The sequence below is a fragment of the Vanessa atalanta genome, chromosome 7, assembly GCF_905147765.1.
Source record: "Vanessa atalanta chromosome 7, ilVanAtal1.2, whole genome shotgun sequence".
Classification (NCBI taxonomy): domain Eukaryota; kingdom Metazoa; phylum Arthropoda; class Insecta; order Lepidoptera; family Nymphalidae; genus Vanessa; species Vanessa atalanta.
The window spans coordinates 12,211,061-12,237,889 of record NC_061877.1 but is presented as its reverse complement, the minus strand read 5'-3'; the positions used below and the strand labels follow the sequence as shown (position 1 = coordinate 12,237,889).

At 32.9% G+C, this 26,829-nt stretch overlaps 2 protein-coding genes across 5 annotated transcripts in view; both read right to left on the bottom strand.

Annotated features, from left to right (window-relative positions):
* Positions 1-109: 109 nt before the first annotated feature.
* On the bottom strand, positions 110-13,189 carry LOC125065111 (angiotensin-converting enzyme-like). Of its 2 annotated transcripts, none has more exons than XM_047672546.1 (13): positions 13,164-13,189; positions 5,810-6,031; positions 5,246-5,501; positions 4,721-4,864; positions 4,136-4,327; positions 3,494-3,591; positions 3,230-3,402; positions 2,561-2,685; positions 2,164-2,291; positions 1,855-2,069; positions 1,218-1,358; positions 571-746; positions 110-222 (listed from the first exon to the last, which is right to left on the bottom strand). In XM_047672546.1, the coding sequence occupies exons 2-13, from the start codon at positions 6,026-6,028 to the stop codon at positions 143-145; spliced, it is 1,947 nt and encodes a 648-aa protein (XP_047528502.1). In that variant the 5' UTR covers positions 6,029-6,031; positions 13,164-13,189; the 3' UTR covers positions 110-142. The 2 variants fall into 2 exon arrangements, with proteins under 2 accessions (XP_047528502.1, XP_047528500.1); XM_047672544.1 differs by lacking the exon at positions 13,164-13,189 and adding an exon at positions 12,175-12,234.
* A 1,957-nt stretch (positions 13,190-15,146) lies between these two features.
* Positions 15,147-26,829, bottom strand: part of LOC125065200 (angiotensin-converting enzyme-like) — a 39,708-nt gene continuing 28,025 nt past the window's right edge. For 2 of the 3 annotated variants that reach the window (XM_047672699.1, XM_047672701.1), the window contains exons 2-12: positions 21,934-22,155; positions 20,451-20,706; positions 20,191-20,334; positions 18,817-19,008; positions 18,295-18,562; positions 17,923-18,047; positions 17,213-17,340; positions 16,410-16,624; positions 16,102-16,242; positions 15,638-15,813; positions 15,147-15,266 (exon numbers count right to left, since the gene is read on the bottom strand). In XM_047672699.1, the coding sequence (XP_047528655.1) occupies positions 15,202-15,266; positions 15,638-15,813; positions 16,102-16,242; positions 16,410-16,624; positions 17,213-17,340; positions 17,923-18,047; positions 18,295-18,562; positions 18,817-19,008; positions 20,191-20,334; positions 20,451-20,706; positions 21,934-22,155 (1,932 nt within the window). In that variant the 3' untranslated portion in view covers positions 15,147-15,201. Of the gene's footprint in view, positions 15,267-15,637; positions 15,814-16,101; positions 16,243-16,409; positions 16,625-17,212; positions 17,341-17,762; positions 17,888-17,922; positions 18,048-18,294; positions 18,563-18,816; positions 19,009-20,190; positions 20,335-20,450; positions 20,707-21,933; positions 22,156-26,829 lie in introns of all 3 variants that reach the window. The other variant, XM_047672700.1, reaches the window with a different exon arrangement.

The window sequence follows — 26,829 nt, the reverse complement described above, 5'->3', positions numbered from 1 at the left end:
TAATAGTTTGAAATTTAAAATTATTACTTGGTAGGTTAGTATTTTTATAATTTTATTTGAAGTCAACTTTGTATTGTATTGTTTTGCATAAAGAAAATAAAAAAATAAATTCAACAATGAATAATTTATTTTTGCTTAACGATTAAGCGCCGCCGTATTTGACTAATCTCTTGCGGAACTCTGAGTTCTCCATAATACTCCTTTGTTCTTCTGTGCAATATTCTGAAAATAAGAATATTTTTCGTATTAGGAATATAAATCAAATCACAAATGTAGCCCTATAAAAATACCAAGTTCGTTTTTCTTACTTCTAGTTTCTGTTTGGTACAAGTTAAATTACTATTACAACTAATTCGGCTTCAATTCTGATCAGTCATTGGTGGATTAAAGACGATAACGTAATAAGCGACTAATGAGCATTCAGATTAAAGTTAAAATGAGCTGATTTTAACCAATGGTTTACAAACTAAAAAATGATTATAATTTCTTAAAAAAAAGAGATGACGTTTTAAATATTTCATTCACGATCTCATCGCGCCCTTGATGGTTTCTTTAAAAGCCGATACTCACGGACAGTACTGGGTTCCCAACCAATGTATTCGCCACTACGTTCGTTCTCTGCCTTCAGCCATTCGTATAAGGGTTCAAAATATTCTAGAACTCCACTGGCGTCCATCTTCCTCTGACCTGTAATAGCTTCCATCGCGTCTGGCCACGGTTTTGAAGAACCGAGTTGCAACATTTTACTAAAATAAATTTTATTTGATTAGAGAAATACATAAACTGACATTAAAATTATGAAAAATTAAGTAAGTTTCGACATAAACAACCGAATATAACACGAACAAACATTAGTCGTAAAATTAAATGGTAATTGAAATAAGTTTAAAAGGTTAAATTATATCGGCCTACTTCTTCTATGAAACATTTTACCTTTATGCCTATTTTATAACAACATTAATTAATAGAACCGTTTTAATATGGATTTCTTTTATTGTTTTGATTTAAAATAAAACATTCATTTACGGTCACGACTTCAATCAAAATTTATTTTTAAATTTTTAACGTCAATAGTTCAACGGTAATATGGTTTGCGAAGGGTAAAAATCGCAGCTTTGATTCTAATCTGTAAGTCTATTGTCATGGAAAAATAATATAAGCAGATAATAAAGCAATAAAAAATAAAAAAATATGCATAAGATATTTGAATGGCTTACCCTAAAGCATTGCCGGCTTCAGTGCTTCTATATATGTCACAGTTAGACAATAACTTGTTTGAATCTCCAGGTACGTACTCACCAGCCAACTGACATAATGATCGATGGAATTGGAACTGAATGATGTATGAGATGTAGTATCTGCAATAAACAGCCCGGTTCATTATTTAGTTTAGACTCTAACGCAACACAACGAACCCAACGAGATCACACTCAAAGTCTCCTTCAATTGACACCAAAATCTTCATCTCCTCTTATTATGATGATATTAACATTGTTGGATAACCATCAAATTTAATGGCAATTCTCGCATTTTTTTTATGGAGTTTGCCTACGGAATTATTTTTGGAAATATTTTTCTATTTGGTATTATTAAGAAGAGAAAAGTTAGTAATAAAAATCTTGATCGAATTGTAAATTTATAAAATTTTCATAATTAATATTTGCTTCTTATTCTTTGGTAAAAACAAAATAAATAGATATAAATAAAAAATTCTAACAGATATCAGTGCCGCAAATATTGATTTTTCAAGATTTCTTTAATATAAGTTTTCATTATATTATAATATTGGACTTACTGCAGTCAATTTATCGAATTTAATTGATGACATTCAATATCAAATTTAAATTTATTTACCTCATATATTCAACATCAGCAGATACATGGTATTTAGCAGCAGCATCAAAGTCATTTTCAGTTCTAGTTGCTGGTGGTTCAACCCCTTGCAGAGTTTCCCTCAGCTGCCAGAAGTGACAATTGTAATCATTCACTGAGGTCGTACCGCGGAACACACCATAACGGAATAAGTCTAAAAGGTATGCGAAAGGCAAGAACACAATCTTATCCAAGCCCTGGAAAAATCAGAAAATTGTCAATCTGCATGAATTCGTGTATCCAATATTACGCGGCTAGGGTAGATTTATTTGAATAAATATTCATGATTACCATTTTGTATAGTTGGTTTATGTTAGATTCCAAATCATCTGGTCCGTCTTCGAGTAATCCCATGACTCGCAAATGTTTTGGAGTTGATACTGACAGAGAAATAACATCACCAACTGCTTCGTGGAATCCTGAAATAAAATTTGTATTTGTTACAGAAGCTGAAAGATTTTTAATACTCGTTTCTAGTCATTCATCAGACATGGTCGCTGGTTAGTGTTTCGACTTAGTCAAGAATGTTCAATACATATATTTGAGCCCCACGCTCCTGTAAAACAATCAAAACGTGTTATGTTATGCATAAGGTAAAACTAGAACTAATTTTAATGATTTACTCTAACAAATTTTATTTAAGTTTGTAAACAGTATACCTATGTATATTGTATTTATTTTTACATACCTGGATTAGCTCCGGCTCTGTATATTACAGGCAAATCCTTGTACTGCAAGTAGTATTGTATGTGACCCATTTCGTGGTGAGTTGTTTTGAAGAAGGCGTTTGTGATTGTTGTACATTGTTTAATCCTTAAAAACATAGTTATATAAAATTAACGGTCTGTAAATATCCAACTGAGCACAGAACTTCCTTCCTTTAAAAGGAGATGGTTTGAAGCGTTCTTCACCACTTTGCCTACTCAGCTTTAACGCAGGCATAATTTTATTAGACAACTGTATCCATACAAATTTTCTTACGATTCCTTTACCGAGGAACATGAAAATAATATAAAACCAATGAGTGAAATTTTCGTTGTGTTTGTCCGGATTTCAACCCACTATGATTATGATTATTGTGTGTTCCACCAGCCCTTCTCGGCTCTCCTTAAGATATCTAAATTACTAATTTAAGTTAGAAGAAGGAGGGGAAGAGTTAGGCATCCTGCGTTCTTTTCTGTACAACATGTTCGCAAATTTACATAGTGAACGGTTGAGTATTTAAGATATGAAATCTCAACAAACAAACTCAATTTTGCATTTCTAATCTTAATTAGAATAGTTGGGATTCAATTTATGATGTAATTAATTAGCTAGTTCTTAATCTCAATAACTTATTTTAACTAAAAAATGGTACCTGAAATCTTCTCCATCGAAGAAATCCCATGCTGAGGCGTGACATACCATATCGCGACCATCATCGGGTTTTTCGATGATCGATCTTTCCCAAAACAGATCTGGCATACCGCTCAAATTTAATGATTTGAAAAACTCTTCAGCTGTTTTAAAGATTTTCAGAGCTGTGTAGTTCTGTAAGTGGAATTAATATACTCGTACTTTTACTTAGTGAATAAAAAGTATTTATTTTACAAATTAGAACGAGTCAATCAATATTAAGTACCTGACTGACGAGGGCTGCCGTAACATCTACGTCAGGTTTTTCTGGATACGGTCTCGTGAATTTCTCCACGTTATTCCAAGTTTGCGCCCAAATATTTCCTGTAACGTATATACTTTACATATCTAAATTTCCTGTTTCTTTCTAGATAGAGAATGATTCAATTTAGTTATAAACGTTAAATGGTGGAATTTTTGACAAAAAGTTTTGATTGAATTTGGTTTCGAATTGACAACACGGCCGACGACACGAATGAGGGCAGTTACAGGTACTGCCAAAATTATCACATTTCCTAAGATCCTTAAATTAAATTATATTTAAACAACCAAAAATTTTTATTATCTTCGTCCGATTCCGCTTCGATTAATTGGTCTTACCAGAATTCAATATTTTTCATGATACTTTCAATATATCTTAAATTTTATTAAAATATTACTTTTTAAAACTTTAATTTAATACATAATTGTTTTGTTTTGTTAATTTTGTATTTTGTATCAACTACTGTAATAATTTCTTACCGTAATGTTTTTATTGTGTAGATAATAGTATTATTATGAAAGCTCACTTTTAACGAATACGCGTGACGGTTTTTTTTGTTAACTTAGATTACGCGCTTTAATCAATAAATAATAAAAAAAAATAAACCTAGTAAATGAGCAGGAATGGGTCCTTTCGCTGATACTACATCTTCTCCGTATTTAAGTCTTAAGTGTCGTCTGACATATGCATGTATCTGCTGGTATAAAGGCTTAACTTGCTCCCAGAGATCGGCGAACTGTTTTTCGCTATCTGGTTCTTCGTAAGTGCTTAACCACCATTCAGCTACACTATCAAAACCTAAAATATAAGGGGTATACAAATTACATCACATACAGTAAAAAAAAAGGTGATTCGTCGAAGGACATCCGATTGAAATACATTATGTATTAAAAAAATAGACACAATGAAATAAATTATAATAACAATGTTTAAAAATACAGCCGAGATGGCCCATAATTAGAACGCGTACATCTAAACCGATGATGGCGGGTTTAAAGCACCACTGAATTTTCATGTGCTTAGTTTCTGTTTATAATTCAACTCGTATTCAGCGGTAAAGGAAAATATCATGATGAAACCTGCATGTGCCTAATTTCAACGAAATGCTCAAAGGTGAGAAAATTTACAGGCTGTACATGTTGTATGCTATGTTGTTTAAAAATATTGAAATGACAAATAAAATAAACGTACCGTTTAACTTAGCTGCTTCATTGTACATATTGACGTACTCAGTAAAGTTATTTTTAGACGCAGCACCTGCTGCCTTGTGCCATTCCAACCACGTATGCTTCAGTTCTTCTGGATCCTCACTTTGAGCAAAGATATTTGTTATCTCTGTAATTATATAACATTTTAATTTATTATATTTATATGTGTGTACATATGTATGCGTTCTACTTATATCATTATTATTTACTTCACCTAGGACATACGATCAACGTTTCGAGTGTTTTTTTTAAATTGTATGGTAGAGTTTATAATTTTTTATACTAAAAATATGCATACAAAAAAATATAAAATTATACAGGACATTCATAAGCTAACTAGTTTTCGCCTGTGGTTTCGGCCAAGTGTTTGGAAGAGTGGTTGTAGGTTTTAAGTATAGAAAAGATTTTATCAAACTCTGTGCAGCGGTTTACCCGTGAAGGCGTAACAGACAGAGAGATAGAATTACTCCGCTTTCATAATATTAGTATAAATAAATAAAGGAAGTACCTGGCTCAACATATAAATTACACTTCGAGGGATCCTTATAGTCACAAATTGTAGCTTTGGCGTAAGTAGATTGCATATTACTTATAGCTTGAATCAACCTTTGATTTAAGTCCTCAGGTAAAGCAGCTGTACCCAAAATTGAGTATTTCTCGAACATCCGTTTGAGATCAGGGTCTTCAAATTCACGCCACAAATACGTCATAGTTTCTTTCCAGTATTCTTTTTCTTCTTCTGCTACTTCTAGGGAGACTTGTAACTGATAAGCAAGAAGATTTTTATGTTAATTATTTGATACATCTTTGCCTTACGAAACATTTTTAAGATGAGGATCGTTTCATAACGAATAATTCTCACCACCCCATCGCGGGCTACACATAACACTTGCGTGTGTCTGAATTTAATCCAACACAAGTCGTAAACATACTTGTGTTGGATTAAATTTAAGTTTTCCTTCAGCGCGATGTAAATGATAAGTATGATAATTCAGTGCTGCTTTGAAATACTTTTTTAGCTTAAATCTCAACTCAAAAAGTTATAAGCCAAATTAATACTAAATGGTATTACCATTCGTTCTTCATTATGAGCGGTGATATTTGACTGGTAGTCCCAGGCGGCTATCGTTGCTTTGTTCTTAGCTTTAGACATCAATTCATCCAAGTTCCTCATATACTCTCTCCCCGACGCCTCTTCAGCTACTCGCTCAGCAGCGCGACCTTGAGCTGCAACTATGAAGACTGAGGCTATCGCCCCAACAAGGGCCAGCTCTACGAGGACCTTGAACATTATCTGTTAGGAAAATAAATATAGGAGATTTTTATATAGACGAAGATTTCATGTAATGCTTATACAAACAAATTAAAAAAAAAACCGTTGAAGGGAATATATAATTGCTATGTTGTAACGCCATCTAGTGACGAGTAACAACAATATGATGCTAAAATATATCTCAAGCTTCAGGCAGCCACTGCGTCATGTATGAACTGGGCTTTCGAATATCCTAGAGGCCCGTACCCAGCCTGGCTTCTACAGACCAGTCAGGAAGAAACCCACTCACACTCATCTCAAGCGTATATACCGAAGTGCAATTTTATATAATATCTTATTATTCATAATCATAAAAAGTAAATAGATATTGTCATGAATTGCGCAACTGTATGTACCTACTGTCAATTGTAAAATTAAATCTCATGAAATAAATTTTATCGAATGCTGTAAACTAAGTTAGTAATGTGAGGAAGCCCATTAGCCTTCGAATTAAGTCAAATCAAAATACTCTTTATTGTACACCAATAAACACATACTTTAGTCACGTTCAAGAAAGATGCACAAGAGCGGCCTTATCGCTAAAATTGCAATCTTTTCCTGGCAACCTCTCAAAGAAGCAGAGATAGAAAAAGGTAGGGGTGTACATAGCAGATATAAACATAATATATGAACACATGACAGTGCCTTTTTCCCGCCTTCCTAAATTATATTATATTAAAAAAATATGAGAAGCAACATATTTCGTATTTGGCTTTAGCATCTAACATTAATAAAGCGGTACTTCGCGGTTACTTCCGCTTTTGACTATTGACGCGACAAGCGTGAATGTCATGTTCTTGTATTATCTATATACATTGTTGTTGAAACATTGTTGAATGTGTATAGTATAAGTAAATTGTACATGGATACGCGTATACTATACTTATATATACATTCATTCTTGTGTATGTAATAAGAGTATTCTGCTTTCAACCCGATTTTTATATCCATCCCCTAATGGCTAAAACTCTTTAAGCATTCATTTTTTCATGGTAACAACCAATTGTACTAGTAAGTACAATTGTCTCTATTGCACGAAGAGTTCCACCACGAATGTTCCTTTCATTCCTCCTTTTCTTTTCTTACAACGTTTTGTATCACAATATTATAAAATGAATTAAAACACGATAGTCTTACAAGGAAATTTTACATAATTACATTTGACTGAACCATCTAATTGTTGTTCAACATAGGATGTGACCACCTTGTTCCTTGTAGGTAAATATTGTCGAGAAGTAGCTAGATACAAATTAGTTTAAATCAGTAAATAAAAGAAAAACGTCGTACACCTAATTGTATGCCAAGGTTTTTTTCCACGATACATGATAACTAGGTCAGTAGAACGCGGGTTTGCATAAAAAAAACAAATCTCTATAATATAAATGTTAGAAATACTTATTTATGTAGTTACATTTATATTATAATTATATATTTAATAAACTCATATTTTGTTATTGTAACCGATTTCATAAAAGTGTAATCGATAACTCGAACGTCATTCGTATGGCTTTAAAATATAATACAAGAAAATTTCCCGCGCAAAACGATTATTAAAAAAATAAAAGAGAGTCGCGCATGGAATGAAAATAGGAGATTTTTGTGAATTGGATATTAAACTTCAGAACTATAATATTTATAAAATAAAACAAATAATAAATAAATATTCTGTGTACTGGTGTATTTATTATAAATAAATATACATATGATTGTTATCTTAAACAGCAAAAAGGGTACCGCTTCGTTTGTCTTTGATTAATAAATAATAGTTACTGGAATGATCTTTAAATTTTTTAAAACAATTCTAATATTATGATTGTAATTTCAAGATGACTAGTTTTTAGTCACGGACAGTCTGCCCGTGACCACGAACACTGCAAAGTGCTCGAAACGTCGGGATGTTAAAATAATTAATATACGCGATTAAATCCGTTAAAAACTAGTTTTATTTCAATGTGTAATAATCGCGAAAATCTAAGACAACATTATCAAGACGACTATATTTTAGTTGCTAAATGTTTCTTTGTTACCTCATCTTGACTAAACCAGTGAGCTGAACGTAATGAAATTTAACATAGAGGTAAGTAGGATCTTGATATGGACAAAATATAGGTCGTTTCTGATTTTTCATATAATTAAAGATAAATTAAAACATATGAATGCTTGTAGGGTAAGATGCTTAAGAATCGAATAGGACGGTCAAGTGTTGTTGGTGACAATACTGAGTCCTTTACTGATTGTTCTATTAACATTAAACTTGTCTAAAATTACACATGATAAGATCTCGATTATGTGCCATTTTTGCTATGAAATAAACTAATTTGAATTGTATAATTATTTTGTAAGAACAAATGGGAAATTCACTACATAATAGTGGTAAGCGACAATGATGACGATTTAAATATTAACTTGTATCTTACTCTTCAAATATACAGTGATAACCGAAAAGCGGAATTCAAAAATTCAAGAGTGAGATCGAAGTAATTACAGAATAGTACTGCTGTTAGCTGTAAGAGATCAAAGAGTATATTTTGTTGGGAAATATTTGAGAATTTATGATGGAAAAAGTACTCCGTTAAGGATTTCTTATTTGGTTGTTCATAGTTTATTCGAGTACTCTAATGTCAATATGTTTTTCTTAAATTATATACATAGGCTGACGTGCAAATGGATCAACTGACGGTGAGTGGTCGAAAATGCCAAAGGACATTTTGACGATTGATTACATTGTTAATGAGCCACTAACCTTGGGAACTAAGATTTGAACCCTCGTGCCTGTAATTACACTTGCTCACTCAAATCAAATCGGATTATATTAGTGTTTTAGCTAAGCCAAAGTAAGTACTTGATATTAAATTTAAGCTAATTATATGCATTAGCTATGCAAGAAATACTAGACGTGGACGTGCGTCCTTGCAACGGTTAGACCGCGACCTCAATTTTTATGACATTGTACCTTTAATTTTACTGACACACTCATCGTTTTCGCATGCAAGAATTCGATTTCTGAACATAGAATTAATGCAAGCTACGAATTTAGCCCCATAGTCATACAAACCAAGATAACATGTGCTAGTCTAAATAAAAAAAACTACAATATTGTATATACTAGCAATTTGAAAAATATTTTTCTTACTTGAACAAATTCTTCACAAGATTTTTCCGTCCGATTTCAATAAATAATTAAACATTAATTGAGAGTGCTTATATAATACAACGTTATGACAGTTATATGACACATAATAATATACGGATATTTATATATAAACAAATATAAAAAAGACACCTTATTTATATTAAAAATGTCCATAGTATTGAATTTATCGACTGCATTTATATATAATTGTGGTTTGAAATTCAATAAGCATATTTATTATTTACCTGTGGTACACTGAGACAAGATTACACAACAAATATTCAATACTGAATAAACAATTTGATTACTAGTACATAAATACGAGTTTATTTCTAGTAAAAACTATCCGGTCAAGGTGCGAGGACAAAAAATAAATACTAGAGCGTCAAATATTGTTATCTGTAACAAGAATAAAGTATTGTATCGTTTATAATTAGTTTTTTTTTTTATTTCGATATACCTATACAATACATAGTCGAGATGGCCCAGTGGTTAGAACGCGTGCATCTTAACCGATGATTTCGGGTTCAAACCCAGGCAAGCACCACTGAAATTTCATGTGCTTAATTTGTGTTTATAATTCATCTCGTGCTCGGCGGTGAAGGAAAACATCGTGAGGAAACCGGCATGTGTCTTATTTCAACAAAATTCTGCCACATGTGTATTCCACCAACCCGCATTGGAGCAGCGTGGTGGAATATGTTCCAAACCTTCTCCTCGAGGGAGAGGAGGCCTTTAGGCCAGCAGTGGGAAATTTACAGGCTGCTAATGCTAAAAAAAAAATACCTATACAGCTGACACACTTTATGATTTTAATAAATTGTCAAGCAGATAAAGATAAACAAACCTTAAATTTACATATTACATGCGATTTGTTATTAACTCAGCTCTATTGTATCTTTTGTAATAATTCTTGATTTATCTTTCAAATCAAATCAAAATAATTTTATTCAAGTAAACTTCACAATGAAGCGCTTTTGAATCGACGATATTTAAATACTACCACCGTTTCGGAAAGCAGCCTCCAGCAAGAAGAAACGGCAAGAAACTCGCATAGTTGCTCTTTTCAAATAAACAGATTTACAATGCTGTTTTTTTACAATAATTAGTGTCCTGTGATGGAACCCGAGCTTTAATCCAGGCGTTTTTTTTTTAAGTATTCTTTTAATGAAAAAACTTTACTTATAATACAACACTATTCCACTTAACTTATATACAGTTTAATTTATCTTCCAAAGTTCCGATAACAGCTTTTTTGACATCCAAAATGCCATGTTTTCCGAATTTTATTGATTATTATAGATTATGCAAGCCGTCGACCAGTAATGTGGCTTCAATTCGATGTCAAATGTTGTTTATTTGTATTTTGTCCTCTTGTGATTGGTATAGGCTATGTAAGACAGTCTTTAAACTTGGTAAACACTGTACAATTTTGTTTGTAATGTAGAGACAAAATTTGAATTTAATGAAAGCGTCACTCCATTCTATATTAGAAATTAAAGTAATAATTAAATTAGTTTAAGGTGAGTTATTTTAGCCTATCAAAATAAATAATACGTTCGTATATGATTTTAGTAATAGGTCTTAAATTTCCCGCTGCTTGGTAAAAGCCTCATAAAGAAGAGGATTTTCGAACTCATTCCACAACGTCTCTCCAATGCGTTGTTAGAAAGAGTTCTAGGCTTTTGGAAAGGATGGTACTCTACTTCGCATGGCCATAGCCCGAAGGCATTTTATTGGTGGGTCGAGAAGAGTAAACTTGTCAGAAAAATCAGAGTTTCTGCCTTTCATCAAACGCGCCAGATTATGAAATTCTCACCAATTAAAGGAGATCAAGGTTCCTCCACCAATTACCCCATGGGTCGCTTTTTCGTAAGGGTAGTCTATACTAAGCTACTCTGCTATTCATAGAAGTAGCATGAGCTACCTATGGTACCATCGTCGGAAAATCAGTCGTTTCCCATGACCAACAAAAACTTTGAAGAAAAGACCCATTAATATAGCTTTCCGCGGATGGAAGCCGCGACTATTCATAGTATATATAGCCTTTTTCAGTAAATTTTCATATCGCGCGTATTTCAAAGTTCTAAGCATCGGACTATGAACTAACTTAATCCAAAATTAATAAAATAGTGACTAAGATAACGACAGCACCTGATCGTGGCATAAGAATTTAAAAACCTGTAAGTGAGTAATTTTTATATTCCTTTATTCTGACCAACCTATAATAGTTTACCTATAAGTGTTTTATTCAATTTGTTAAATGTGTCAAGTGAGCTTAGAATTTATATTAGTTATCATTGTGATTGACAACTGAGAGAGTTAGTACATAGGGTTGCCACACTCACTATATTGAATGAAAAGAATACGTCATTTAGTTAAAAGATTAAATTAATCAACTGAAAAATTCTTGTAGAATCGACCATTCTTATTCCATGATCTTATTTATATTATTTTTAATTTATAATTTTTATTTTTTTTTATGATATAGGGGGCAAACGAGCAGGAGGCTCACCTGATGGAAAGTGATTACCACCGCCCATGGACATCTGCAACACCAGGGGGGTTACAGGTGCGTTGCCGGCCTTTAAATACATATTTTTTAAATTGTTACAACCCTAAATCTTATAAAAGTGTACAATCACTGATATATTGGTAATGATATGGTTCAAATGTTTCGGTTTTATAAATATTTTAAGAGAATATATGTTATAATAGAACTTAATAAAAGTAATATATTAGTTATAGTATGTATTGTTAATCGATGATTAATTATCGAAGATTAAATTTATAAACAATTTCATTTTTCTAAAACGCCACATAAAATTGTCATTGTTGATTGATCTTACAAGATCTAAAATTTTGTTTGTTATCGATTGACATAAGTTATCAAAGAATCGAAAGCAAGCGTGTATATTATAGATAAGGTGTCAAGATTACTACTTGATACGACGACACCAAAGAACACCTTCAAGAATATTACTTTACTCACGAGTAAAACCTTTTTCGTAGTTTCGGAACAATATCCACAAGGCATTTTAGTTAAATCACTAAAACACGACGCTTAACAAACACAGCACAAACTTAATACACACATAATACAACATACAACAATAATCTTCTACCTCCAAACTTATTTGTTTATATGCAAATGAATTATTACGTACAGTTGTCTTTCATTTTTGCGAAAATTTTAAGTCTTTTGTCGAGTGAGAATTGTGTCCGAAGCAAATGGACCAGCCATAGCAAATTAAGAGTGATTTTGTTTAATATTTTGTTCATTTTTACTCCCTATTTACGTGAATATACGTATGTATACTAATTAATTATGGACACTAAAGATAAATACTACTACTAATAATAGTTATAAATTTTTTAACTAACAGATATGATATGTCACTATAGAACAAGTATTATCTGACACTTTCGACTTGGTGGTAGGGCTTTGTACAAACCCGTCTGGGAAGGTACCACCCACTCATCATGTACGCTAACGCCAAGCAGCAATATTTTGTATTTTGTGTTCCGGTGTGAAGGGTGAGTAAGCTAGTGTAACTACAGGCACCAGTCTTAGTTCCCAAGTTTGATGGCGCATTGGAGATGTAAGGAACGATAAATATATCTTACCTTCGTCTACCTATTTCATAATAATAAAAAAGGCACAAACTAATAGCTTAGATCAATGACAAGGTAAATTAATAGAAATAGTAGGTATCATTCTATATCTGCCACATTCTTGCGCGACTTGAGAAGATTTAAAGCATAAAAGTAGCTGCGATTCGCAGTTCCACTCGCTTTAAATTTAGAATACTGACGTCACAAACGTCAATCTGATGACATATTATTGCAGTATAATATTATAACATACTTATATTCATAAAAATATGACTGATATTTATGAAATCGTACAATTTTTTTAAGGTAGCTCTAACCGATCAATTGTTTAGCAATGAATAGTGAATAGTTTATTAGTGAACTCACCGAGTTGATCCGTCGGCCTCGCGACACGGACTACTTGAGCTGAGATGTGATCTTGAATATATGAAGTACTAGATAACTAATGATACCAATGTACTATACGATAATCTATTCCAGATAAACATCCAATATGTTTATTTTTGTCTTTGTTGTTAAGGTTATCTCTGAAATAAGTTAATGTCAGTCATTGTTAAGCTGAGATGGCTCAGTGGTTCGAACGGATCTTTACCGGAGATTGCGACTTCAAACTAAGCAAGAACCGCTAAGTGCTCATGTGCCTAATTTGTGTTTATAATTCATTTCGTACTCGTTGATGAAGGATAACATCTTGAGGAACGTTGCAAGTGGCTGATGAGATTCTGCTACGTGTATTCATATACCTGCATTGGAGCCGCGTGGTGGAGTAAGCTCCAAACTATCTTATTGAAAAGATGAGGAGACCTTAGAACAGTGGGAGATAAATAGGCAGTACATACAGAACTTTCATTGAAACGAAGAAATCAACACAAACTTTACATGTTAGGTCCAAGAGTAGGTCATATTAGGAATGGTTAACATTTCTTACAGATCCAATGTGTAAACGCGCTGTTGTACACTTACCATCAAATGCGGTGGCCCATTTATCGAGTTTAATTACAAAAAAAAAAAATCGAATTTGTATTAAAATAAAAATAAAAAATTGAACATTTTAGTCAATCAGATGAACTTGATAAGATATTTCTTTACCTTCATTTTATATGAATATGAACTCAGAATTATATTTAGCACAAGTACTCGTCGTTTCAAGTATCAAATTGCATTTTGAACATTCAATACACGTATTTTATACTTATAAACATTAACTTTTCCTTATAAAGTAGGGAAGGAGTTCAAAGGCTCTTAGACTCGTTTTATGAAGACCGTCCAGTAATACCAACTATCAATTAGACGTTTAAATTATAGACTTGCTCTTGAAAGTAATAAACTATAGTATATAGGTAGAACTTTGATCAAAACAGTTTATAAGGAACAAACTGTTTACTAGTTAAAATTTTTATGTGTCACGGCAAATTTGTAAGTACCATTCATCTTTACATAGTATAAAACAAAGTCGCTTACCTGAATGTCCCTGTATGCTTAAATCTTTAAAATTACACAACGGATTTTGATGTGGTTTTTATAGATAGATTAATTCAAGAGTTATTGAATGTTTATATGTATAATACATGCACAATATAGTAGAGAAACGCTTTTTTTGCGCTTACATTGCAAACGCTGGCTAAGCTCTACGAGATAGATCAAAATAACGTATTACACTATTGTACACCGTAAAAAGGTCTTCAATATAGACCGCGATTTTATATGTCTATCTCTTAGAGATAACCCACAATAACCATTTTTTATCCTTTACTTTTTACGAGAAATAATGGCTTATTTTTAAAGCGATTTTAAGCAATATAGCATCAAATAAAAAATTAAGTACCTTACCTTACATGCCCAATATATTGTGCATTTAACATAGATCAATACGGCTCTTTACAGCATGTATTTAAATGAATATTTTCGATGATATTACAGATTTAAAACGCAGGGTCATAGCGGTTTGTGTTGTCCGAAAAACTGTGAAGACATTCTGTAGAATTCTTTTATTTATTAAATATCATTAAAAGTTGATGAGCAGCTCAAAGATCCAGAGGTGTAAAATATTAACAACTTTTGTAATCTCTGATCAAACTATAAACACTGTACTATATTCCAAGGGCAGGAGGAGTGAACATAAACAATCCTTAGATTTACATATTCAATGAGATTTGCTAATAGCTCTACTCTATTATGTAACACAAATATTAATTGATTAATATATATTCATTCATAATACAACTCCATTATACTTAACTACTTATATCTACCAATAAGAGCTTAGCTTCGTATAAAAGATTTTCGGCTTTGTTTACATAACGTGTCATTTCGAAGTGCGGTAATTAGAAAGAAATAAAACAGTTGAAATATATTACAAAAACATTTATTATGAATACTTTTCTATTATCCTAAATAAGTACTGTCACGTGTCCTTGCCGTCCTGCTGCGCTTGCTCCAGCGCGGCGAGTTGCTCCGCCGTGCAGTATTCTGCAACACCACATATGTTCTCATTGTTGTACCTCATACGATTAATATTATAAATATGATACTAATTGTGTTTGATTTTTTTTTGGCCCAGCACGGCTAAGCCAATGAACCACAAATATGAAAATTTGACAAAGCGGTAGCCTGGGCCCGAACCAAGTAATATAATGTATATGTAAAAGCATGTAATGTAGTCGTTTTTATATCTTCCATCAGTTGAGCATCCTGCACATGTGGCAAAAATGCCATAAAAAACAACAAAAACCATATATTATTGTCACCAGCATTCAAAGTGTATCAAAAATATAAGCCCAATTATTAAGCCAAATTTTGTTAAAATTTTCTGAATAAAATTTAAAACACTGAACACATACGTATTTTGCTGGGCTCCCAGCCTATAAACTCTCCAGTCCTCTGATTCTCTGCCTGCAGCCACTCGTGCAGAGGTCGGAAGTACTCCAGCAGTCCGTCCGCTCGCATTGCACGCTGACCAGTCAATGCTTCCATCGCATCCGGCCACGGCTTCGACGAACCCATCTTCAACATGTTGCTGTAAATATAACAATAAAAGTATATAAAGTGAAGCGTTAAGTTCTCATATAACGTTTGTCATAATATTTGGGATAGAGGATAGAATTCTCGAAAGTTCGATTAAAGATATTATAATTTTGAGGATACCTATTTATTTATCGAAAAAGTCGGACTCGGACGTTGGGCTCAAAATGAAATATGTTGACAGCATAATTGTGAATAAAATGTGATTTTCTAATTACGTCTTAATAAACTTAGATGAACATTGATAACGTATTTTTAAAACTAAAGTTTTCAAAATTCTTACGAGAGAGCATTTCCAGCATTGACGCTCTGGTAGATGTCACAGTCAACCAGTTTCTTGGTGAGATCCTCTGGCACATACTCTCCGGCGAGCTGACATAGAGCGCGATGGAATTGGAACTGAATAATGAACGACACGTAGTATCTGCAATATACATATAATGACTATGAATATTAATAAATTTAAATTTATCCTTTGATTGATAGCGCTTTAAGGGTTTTGCCAACATACCGGCTGGTGGCCGATTTGCTTGTTAACTATCTTATTATAAATAAGAAAGGAGTGTGCCTTTCTCAGCCCCCTGGTCTCACCTGGCGTACTCGACGTCGGCGGACACGTGGTATTTAGCGGCGGCATCGAAGTCGTCCTCGGAGCGTGGCACGGGCGGCTCCACGCCTTGCAGCGCGTCGCGAAGGCGCCAGTAGTGGCAGTTGTAGTCGTCCGCGCTCGTCGTGCCGCGGAACACGCCGTAACGGAACAGATCTAAGATGTACGCGAACGGCAGAAACACGATCTTGTCAATGCCCTGTGTGTAAGGATGAGTGTGTTTATTATTAGGATCTTTTCGACTTGGCGTCGATGACATAACTCAATTTAAGCCATTAGAATAATACAAATATAATTTTTCTTCTCAACAGAAGACGATTTCCACCAATTTTGTAACTCACAGTACTCGGTAAGTACATTATGTTACAGTTAACCTGCAAAGGCAAAATCATACCGGATAATAAAAATAATCACGTTCATAGCAGTCATAAATAGATCAGGTGAAATACTTATAAAATGAAAGATACTGAAGGACATGTCGAAGTGCCTTCTGAACCATATATCGACGGTTGAAATCTGGTCTTCTCAGCTGGGTGTTCATGTAATAAATTTCCTGTTTAAAATGTATTTGGTGCTTGGGCATGTGTCAGATAAGCTATTATACTTTGCTTTTTCTTACGACTTAAAAAATATTCCTTCTTTATTATTATTTTGACGTTTGGTGATTAAATGACGCGTTCGGTAACCATTGTACTTCTTTAAAATTCATGTTAAGGTATATACAGAAAAAGTGCATATCTTTATTAATGATAGCTAGCTAATTAGTTAAGGGATAAGATATACTAACCATTTTATATAGTTGATTTATTTCAGTCTGTTCGTCTTCAGCATCTCCACTAACCAGACCAACGCGTCTCAAATGTTTTGGCGAAGATACTGACAAAGCTATCGTATCACCTACAGCCTCATGGAAACCTGAAAGAAAAATGAGGAATTTGAAATGAGTTCTGACTAAATGCTTCGAATGCACATATATTCAAAATACTGATGATGGTAGAATATTTTAAGCATGGTTAACAAAAAATGATACTCGGTTATGTATAACATTAACACAAATATTAGTGTCATGAATACGCACGGTACTACGTATATAACGTACGAGCGTTTTCTCACGAAATTATCATGTTAGTTCAGGTGATTGTGGCTGACTGTGGAACATAATGAAAATGGCATAGTTTAGTTTTATGCAAACATTGACCACATTGTATTAAGACTAGAAACTTCAAAGACGACATAAATTTTTTTCTAAACATCATAACATATATTGTTAAATTTAATTTTAAATGATACATGTTGCGGTTTTAGTAGGTTAAGTTAGTAACGACTCCAAAAGTCACCTGGATTTGCACCAGCTCTGAAAATTACTGGCTTATCTCTGTACTGCAAGTAATACTGGATATGACCCATTTCATGATGGACTACTCTCAAATGCTCCATATTCACTGATGTGCACATTTTGATCCTGGATTTAGAAACAAAAATTACGACCTAAATTACCTGGGTTAGCTCCATCTCTGAATACCACAGGTTGATGTTTATACTGTAGGAAGTACTGTATGTGGCCCATTTCGTGATGTGTCGTTTGGAAATATTCATAATCAACTGTTGAGCACTGTTTGATCCTTCAAATTAAGCCAGACATGTTAAGAAAAAAATTTGGAAAACATTTATACCGACACCTTTTTCCTACTTAAGGAAATCAATTAAGAACTTCTGAAGAGGCTGAAGCCAAGCAGATCCATCATTTTTTCGAGCAATAATAAATTCGCATTTAAGGCGTGTTCTAGCGTTATAAGCAAATGTAAAATAACTTCGGACTAAAGTTTTACTATTATCCAACCTTTATAAGAAGTAGATAAGCGTTATTACCTAAAATCTTCTCCATCATAGAAGTCCCAAGCTGAAGCATGACAGACTATCTCCCTGTCGGTTGGCTTTTCAATAATAGAATTGTTCCAGAACTTCTCAGGCATTGCTGTCAAATTAAGAGATCTAAAGAATTCATCCGACATCTGGAACATTTTCAGAGGTGTGTAATTTTGATCTTTCATCGCCTTCGTTATGTCGATTTCTTTCTTATCGGGATATGGACGAGTGAAGGACTCGATGTTGTTCCAAGTTTGTGCCCACATGTTACCTGAAAAATTAATTAATCTTCAAGTATCAATTGAAAACGAAACAAATATATAAGAGAACAAAACTTTCAATAACTCTTTTCCAATAAATATGTCCCAAATTTTGTTTTTGTTATTTTATTTTTCATTTCAATTATTCTTCTCTTCTAAACTCGCTTCTCTCTAATGGCGTAAATGTTAAAATTACTAAATAATAAGCAGAAAAAAATTAGTAAATCAAACCTTAGAATTTAACAAGTAACTTATTTTGACATACCTAACAAATGTGCAGGTATTGGTCCTTTAGCTGAAACTATATTTTCTCCATACTTATCACGAAGGCGTTTTCTCACATAAGCGTGTAGTTGCTGATACAATGGTTTGACGTCCTCCCATAATTTTGCTAATTGTTGTTCGAAATCAGGAACTTCATATTCTGATTGCCACCATTCGGCGACATCTTTGAATCCTGAATAAAAACATTAATGTATCTTAAATAAAATCTTTATGAATACTGGTTTTTCTGTTTTCGCTTATTTGCTTTTTTTCTAAAAATGATATTTTAAAAATAAAAATAATTTCAGTAAATCTTTTGCGTAATTTTTGCCCATATAAGTCACGGTTAAATGAGCTCATACGATTCACTTAGCAGTTAATAGCAAATTATATGAATCTGTACTTGAACTTCTTGGAAAGTCTCGTCGTAAATATTCCATTATAAAAAATGACGTAATATCTCTTTTCTGACACTACTCCGTATCACGTGCATTAAGAATTTACAAATAGGTGGTACTTGATATAATTTCGAAATGGTATCTTTTGGTTTTTGTTGAGACTTTCTGGTGGAATTATTAATACACCCCACGTATCATCTTTGCAGAGAGGATATTTAAGTTGCTAAAACAACAGAACAGACCGACTCAAGATCAGGTTCTGATTACCCAATCAAGCACGTAATTAATGCATTCACCATGTGCGTATACTTATTAAACTAGTTTTACCGCCTGGTCCAATATAGCCGCTTGGGTGGGCGTACTTATACAGTGGATAAAAACAACTTAAGTGCCTTAGCTGCCATAGTATGCTACGCAAAAGCAACATTTACTTGGCAGTAAGGCTTGGGCAAGCCCTATCTGGATTGATACCATCCACTTACAAGATATTCTACCGCCAAACAGCAATTTACACTACCGCCAAATAGCATTTTTGTATTCCGGTTAAATGGGTGAGTGAACCAATTTAACAAGAGATATAATATTTTAGTTTCCAACGTGGGTTGCAGTAAGGCGAAGTAAGACTGGTTAACATTTCTTACAGCGCCGAAGTCTATGGGCATTGCTCACTTACCGTTAGGTGACACATTTGTCCTTTCACCTACTTATATCATAAAAATAAATCATGAACGACACACCGACATACGAGACGATACATTTATGTTCAATCATTGATGTAAAAAATGTTTTCAATCGATTTTGATAGAGATGTCCCAAATTTCATCCAGATTGAAGAAACTAATATAGTTAATTTAATTAATCGTTTAGTGTATACATCTAGATTAACGTACATTGTGATTTGTTTATAACACAATTTATTATACTATCTATTATAAATAGCCAACAAGTCGATTACATTATAAGTATAATAAATTCACCGTTTAGTTTTGCTGCTTCATTTTCTAATTCCACATACTGTGTGAAATTGTTTCTAGCCCTCGACCCAGCTGCGTTATGCCACTCTAACCAAGCGTGCTTCAGCTCTTCAGGGTCTTGACTCTTTGCAAAGATCTCTGTTATTTCTAAAAACATAAAATAAAAAATGTTATATTGAACATAGACAGTCGACCGATTATTTGAAAGATTCATTTAATTATGGTGATGTAATTATTAAACAATATAACGTTATTTAATTTACCTGGTTCTAGAGCTAAGTCGCATTTGGTGGCATTCTTATAATCGCAGATCTTAGAAGTTGCATAATTCGACTCCATTCCTGAGACACACTGCATTAACAGCTTGTATTTCTCATCGGGCAACGCTGATACGCCCAATTGACTGTACTTCTTGAACATCCTCCGAAGTGAGAAGTCTTGGAAGTCTTGCCATCTGTACATCTTCGTCTCTTCCCATGCTTGCTTCTCTTGCTTCGACAGTTCTAGTTGAACTTGTATCTGAAACAATTAATTAAGTCATTTAATCTTTTTGTTATGAACCAAATATTTAAATCTGTGCATTCAATTTTACTCTTTGTATTTTGTTTATATTATTTAATTATCATACATCATAAACCAACTATTCTTAATGCGATTTGAAAGATTCAACAAACTTAGATTATTAAACCATAACAAGCGAAACGAGCAGAAATTGTATAGATGTGTATTTTATATATATTCATTTTTTATAAATTACGAGTATATAGGTACATTTTTTTAAAATAAATATATAATTTAAACCCTCATTGAAAGTCGTATAAAAGAAGTAAATTCTAATTTAGGTCACTCAAATTTAGGTCTGACTGTGTGAGCACTTTCTAATACCTCACAATTTTGATTGTGATAAAATCAGACGAAAATCCGATACAACCAGATAGAGATACGGCTTTGGAGCAAAGGTTTCCTAAAGCAATTACTACTGAAAATTTATTGACAGTGAAAAAAAATCTAAAATATCTTTATACAATTTCACATTAAAGCAATATAACATGTTTGCAAGCTTTAAAAGTAAATTCAATCGTATCAAAAAAAGTATTATTAGTATTATCATCGCTATTAATAATTAAATCCAACAAAAACCAGATTGCTTATACTCTCAAATTACGCTGATTACGCGTATTGTGTTTAATCCAATTATAATAAATGAAACGTAATTGAAGTAGTTTAAGTATAATCTGTTTTATGGTCTATATATCTACCCTCTGCCTAAAAAACAAGTTTTTATACAACTAATCGAATAACTACAGTTTTCCGTATTATCGTATATGGAAGACCGATGGACGTCCGAGCAAAGGACTCCTAGAGTGGAGACCACGGATCGCCAAACGCATTGTTGGACGTGACCCCAATATATGCGGAAGGCGGAAAACCGGGAGCTTTGGTACACTTTGGGAGAGGCCGACATCCAGCAGTGGATTGTGGTTGCCTAATGATGAACTACACTATTTAACTAAGAACCCACAGGATAGAGTATTTAAATCTTAACCGATGTTTAATCTATGTTTATAATTCACCTCATTGTCATTTAATGTTTAGAAAATCTGTAATCGCTGCATGAAATTGTGAACCATGTTAACCACTAACAAACAAAGGAACAGTATGTTTGAAACTAAACCTCTTTTTACCTCGTTAGGAAAATACTACTTAGTACTTTTTACTTCATACCTAAAATTACTGTAAACATACCCTTTTCACTTCATTTTCCTCTGTGATATTGGATGTGTACGCCCACTCGGCCAGACTGGCTTTATTCTTCCTCATACCGGCCATCTTGTCCAAATGCATGATATACTCTCTGCCTTCCTGTTCCGAGGCCTCCAAGTCCGGATCTCGGCCTTGTGTGGCGACCACGAATACGGCCACAATGGCGGCGATCAGCACCGCGCCGCCGCCGATCTTCAACATTGTCTGAAATTAAAAAAATATATATTTAATATACATTTTATGGAAAAAAATTGTAGGCAATACAAGGCAAGGAACGAGCAGCCAAAGGCTCGTAGAGTCTCAAGGGTTTGGTTGGTGGACGAGCATATGGTCCACCTGATGATAGGTGGTCACCACTGCCCATAGACAAAGGCGCTGTAAGAAATATTAACCATTCATTACATCACCTATGCGCCACCAACCTTGGGAACTAAGATGTTATGTCCCTTGTGCCTGTGATTACACTGGCTCACTCATCCTTCTAACCGGAACACAACAATACAGAGTACTGTTATTTGGCGGTAGAATATCTGATGAGTGGGTGGTACCTACCCAGACGGGCTTGCACAAAGCCCACCACCAAGTAAATACTAAATAAAGCTGCAAAAAACCAAAATACTTATTAGATACAATTTTGATAGATACAAACCTATACCGTTATACATTAACCGATCACTAAATCAAACGTGACATTCTACCAAGACACCGCGACACGACTTAACTTTACACGATATTGGATACTGGTTTTAACTTTAGATATAATTTTAAAATATGCCTAGATAACGAGAACGTATTTATAAATCATATTAAATCTTTTACATCACGCCCTCTGTCGAACTTATTTTTAAACGACTTCAAAAAAGAAGGAGATTCACAATTCGAGTGTAATTTTTTGATGTTTGTTACCATAGAACTTTCGACTGGGTAATACGATTTTGATGATTCTTTTTTTTTATTTGAAAGCTAGTGTCGCCCGTGTAGTCTCATTTCAATTTCGTCGCAGTTCTGATGATGGCATCTATAAGAATACCATATGTCTTAAATTTGCATTAAGTATGATCGCGATATAACAAATGAATGGACGTAAACTCAATATCACGAAAACAATTTTTTATGATTTTTTTTTTATGTTTTAGGGGGCAAACGAGCAGGAGGCTCACCTGATGGAAAGTGATTACCACCGCACATGGACATCCGCAACACCAGGGGCGTTGCAGGTGCGTTGGCGGCCTGATTTTTGATTGTTTTTTTATTGGAAAGGATATACTTCAAGTTTTTTTTTTTGTTAACATTTTGTTTATTATTGTAGAAAATTATGAGGCAAAGAGGTTGTGTTACAAATACATCGAACTTATGTTGCCGATATTTTAACAACCTTTCATTTAACTTCATCTGATAGCGTGTGAATTTAATAATGCAACTTAATTTCATACAGCTTTATTAACACTTGAGTATCTACTAACAATCAAATACTCAATATTATATTCGATATTATAATATATTCATAAAAAAACTTTGTCATAACATAACATTTGTAAAGGTTCAATCAAATTTACCTCTCTATATAAACCGTGTAATCTTCAGTAATATATATATATATATATATATATATATATATATATATATATATATATATATATATATATATATATATATATATATATATATATATATATATATATATTTATTTTGTTATGACTTGTGTGCTCGAAAACAACTATTTTAAATATTGTAGTTTTACTTGTACAATAATACTACAATATTGTAGTCTTATATATATATATAAAATTATGAGAGGAATTAATTATTAGAATTGTATATACTGCACAAGCACTCTCTATTCCAACCGGTTTTGATTTTAATTTAATAATATTAGTAGAATAAATTACTAATAAGACGGATTTTATCTGACATTGCGATCATGGCGGAGCTTGAATTCATCCTAATAAGAGATCTCTAAATAACGTTTAAGGACGAGACATATACGGGTTGAACGTTTACAGCAATCATTCAAAACAAAACCAATAAAAAATATCTACTTACTCGTTCGTTACACGCCTTTTAATTATATAAATAAACTTTTCAAACACTTATTTAAAGTCATAAAAAATAAACATATTACTCAAGATATTGTTTTGTTATTGTCAATAACTGACATAAACTCATAATAAGAAAAAGTTTGCAAATGAATCTTAATGCTTTTTAATTTAGTGACTTAATGTGTGATTTAATTTAAGATTTTGAAATATGATACGCTCCAAGCGGTTTAATCTGCGTTAAACGTTCCTAACAACACAATCCGAATCTAAATATTTAATCATTTTTTGTCGATAAATAATATAATTATTTTTTTTTTAATTAAGTCTTTGGTTCTAAGTATGTTTTGCATTTTTTTTTTTATACTTTGGTTTTGTTTTAGTTTTTTTTTTATTTTTTATGTTATTTTTTTTTAACCTACTTATATATTAGTTTTATTATATTTTGTTTCTTGTTTTCAATGTTCGTCAAATATGTATGTCCCAAATAAAGATTTACTTACTTACTTACTAATTTATGAGTGTGTGAATATAATACTAAGTATCCTGGTTGCCTGGAAAAGATAGCTATTTAGCGATAAGGTTGCCAAAATTGTATACTACTTCTATTTAGGCTGTATCTATGTTGTGTTTTTGTTTTATTTATCTTTGTGGTGAACAATAAAGTATGAAGTAAAATAATTGTCTTATCTATGAAATCCAGACCAAAATGATGAGATGGAGAACAAAATCACAGGACAGAAGGGTTCGGGGGAAATTAAAGGACAAAACGGACAAAGTTTCTGAAGGCGAATTCAAAGGAATAAAATTAATATTTTAGAGTTCATTGCTGAATAATGATGTAGACATTTAAAAGTTTGCAACATTATTATAAACACGTATTTAACCATAAAAGCCATGTCGGCGGTGTGCGTCGAACCGAAACGACATTACAAGGTCTACGTTATCTATTCAAATAAATAATGCATACAACATATTTACATTCTGACATATATCTTATTATCATTTACATAAACATCAATATTGTCTAACATTAATTAGTAAAATCGACAAAAACCGTAAAACCAAAAAAACTTCTAGCAAATCCAATCAATTTCTTACACACGTTGCTATCAGGTGCCTATAGAGGAATCAACATTATATCAATTCGTCATGTACTAATGAAAAAAATACGAGCACTATTTTCAAGACGAAAGATATTTATGAGATGTTGAGATGTAACTACTCAGTTTATTGCCGGTTCTTCACGGTAGATTCTACATTCCGAACCGGCGGTAGCTTTACTTAAAACAGTTTGTTAAATGACGATTTCTAACATGCTTGTAAAAGCCTACTTGAATAAAGTAAATTTTGGTTACTCGATAAAATATTAAAAGTGATAAAAAAATAAATACAGAGGATTATATGAAGAAAACAAAAAATATAAATAAAACTGATTTCTGAACTGGATTACATTTAATACAATCTTCTGAAATGTCAATTCGAAAGTGCATTCAAGAGCCTTCTTATATGAATTAAATTATAATTTTGGACTTTGATAATATAGTTCTAATACTAGCTTTTAGCCGCTTAGCAGGCATTAGGAAAGAAAAGGGTAAAGGATCAACGAAATTTAAATAACGTATAGCCTCAAAACATCTACAAGCTATTCCGCGTCGATTGATAATAATCTCAGACCGTTACGTTCAGTAATTTCAGATTGAAACAAAAATAAAAGAATGAAAATATGCGGGTATATCGCAAAAACTTTGAATATTTCAATCTCTACCAAACCAAGTTCTTCTGAATCTGTTGTAAGAAAAACATTTGAATACTACGTATCATTTCCCCGTAAAGCAACAATGTCGTCAATTTTGACAATTAGTCCCTGTGATAAGAGTTATCGCATATTATCATGCTGGTGGATTTGTCACAATTACAGATCATATATTTATATACGAGACGTAAGACGTAAGACGCGTTTATTTTTATTCCGAAGTTATTAAAGAAATGTTACTCTTTTTAAAACGTTTCACTCACTATAATCCCACATACATATACACATATTATATTCGTTGTAATATTGGAGTCCGAGTTGAGTGTCAAAAGGTTTGTATAACAAGGTAAAGGACCTTTAAAATTGGCTATTGCGGAACCGGTCGAGGATAGTCGAGGTATATGGAGTCGTTGTCCTGAGATCATATCGTCTTCAACGACTTTCGTTTTTTACTGCTATGTTAAGCTCACATGCAAACGAGTAATATAAAGATTGTGTTACACTGAGAACCATGCTTAGCTTATTTGTTGGTTTTTCTTTATAACACGCGTACAGAAGGTATAAAATTCTTATTTAACCTTTCTAAGTCGGGACGAGCAGCTAGATATAATATATAAAATTTTATTTATGACAACAATATTACATATGTGCGAGTTATTTATGAGTATATTTATTTTCGCAGATTCTATATAATAATATTGAAGCAGCGAAAATTTTTAAAACAAATTTATTTTTATGAATTTTTATTCTATCTATGTATATATATAAGCGAAATACTGCTCATTGATTGATCCCTAGCCGAGATGACTCAGTGGTTAGAACACGTGCATCTTAACCGATGATTTCAGGTTCAAACCTAGGCTAGCACCACTGAATTTTCATGTGCTTAATTTGTGTTTATAATTCATCTCGTGCTCGGCGGTGAAGGAAAACATCGTGAGGAAACCTGCATGTGTCTAATTTCAAAAAAATTCTGCCACATATGTATTTCACCAACCCGCATTGGAGCAGTGTAGTGGAATATGCTCCTCATAGGGAGAGGAGCCCTTAGCCCAGCAGTGGGAAATTTACAGGCTGCTTATGATT

Coding starts and splice junctions, on each gene's coding strand:
- LOC125065111 (XM_047672544.1), bottom strand. CDS start 12,219: ATGCCTTGTGGATATTGTTCCGAAACTACGAAAAAGGTTTTACTC. Junction 4,328..4,720: donor TGAAGCAGCTAAGTTAAACG/GTACGTTTATTT, acceptor CTTATATTTTAG/GTTTTGATAGTGTAGCTGAA. Junction 747..1,217: donor GAAGCCGGCAATGCTTTAGG/GTAAGCCATTCA, acceptor AATTTATTTTAG/TAAAATGTTGCAACTCGGTT.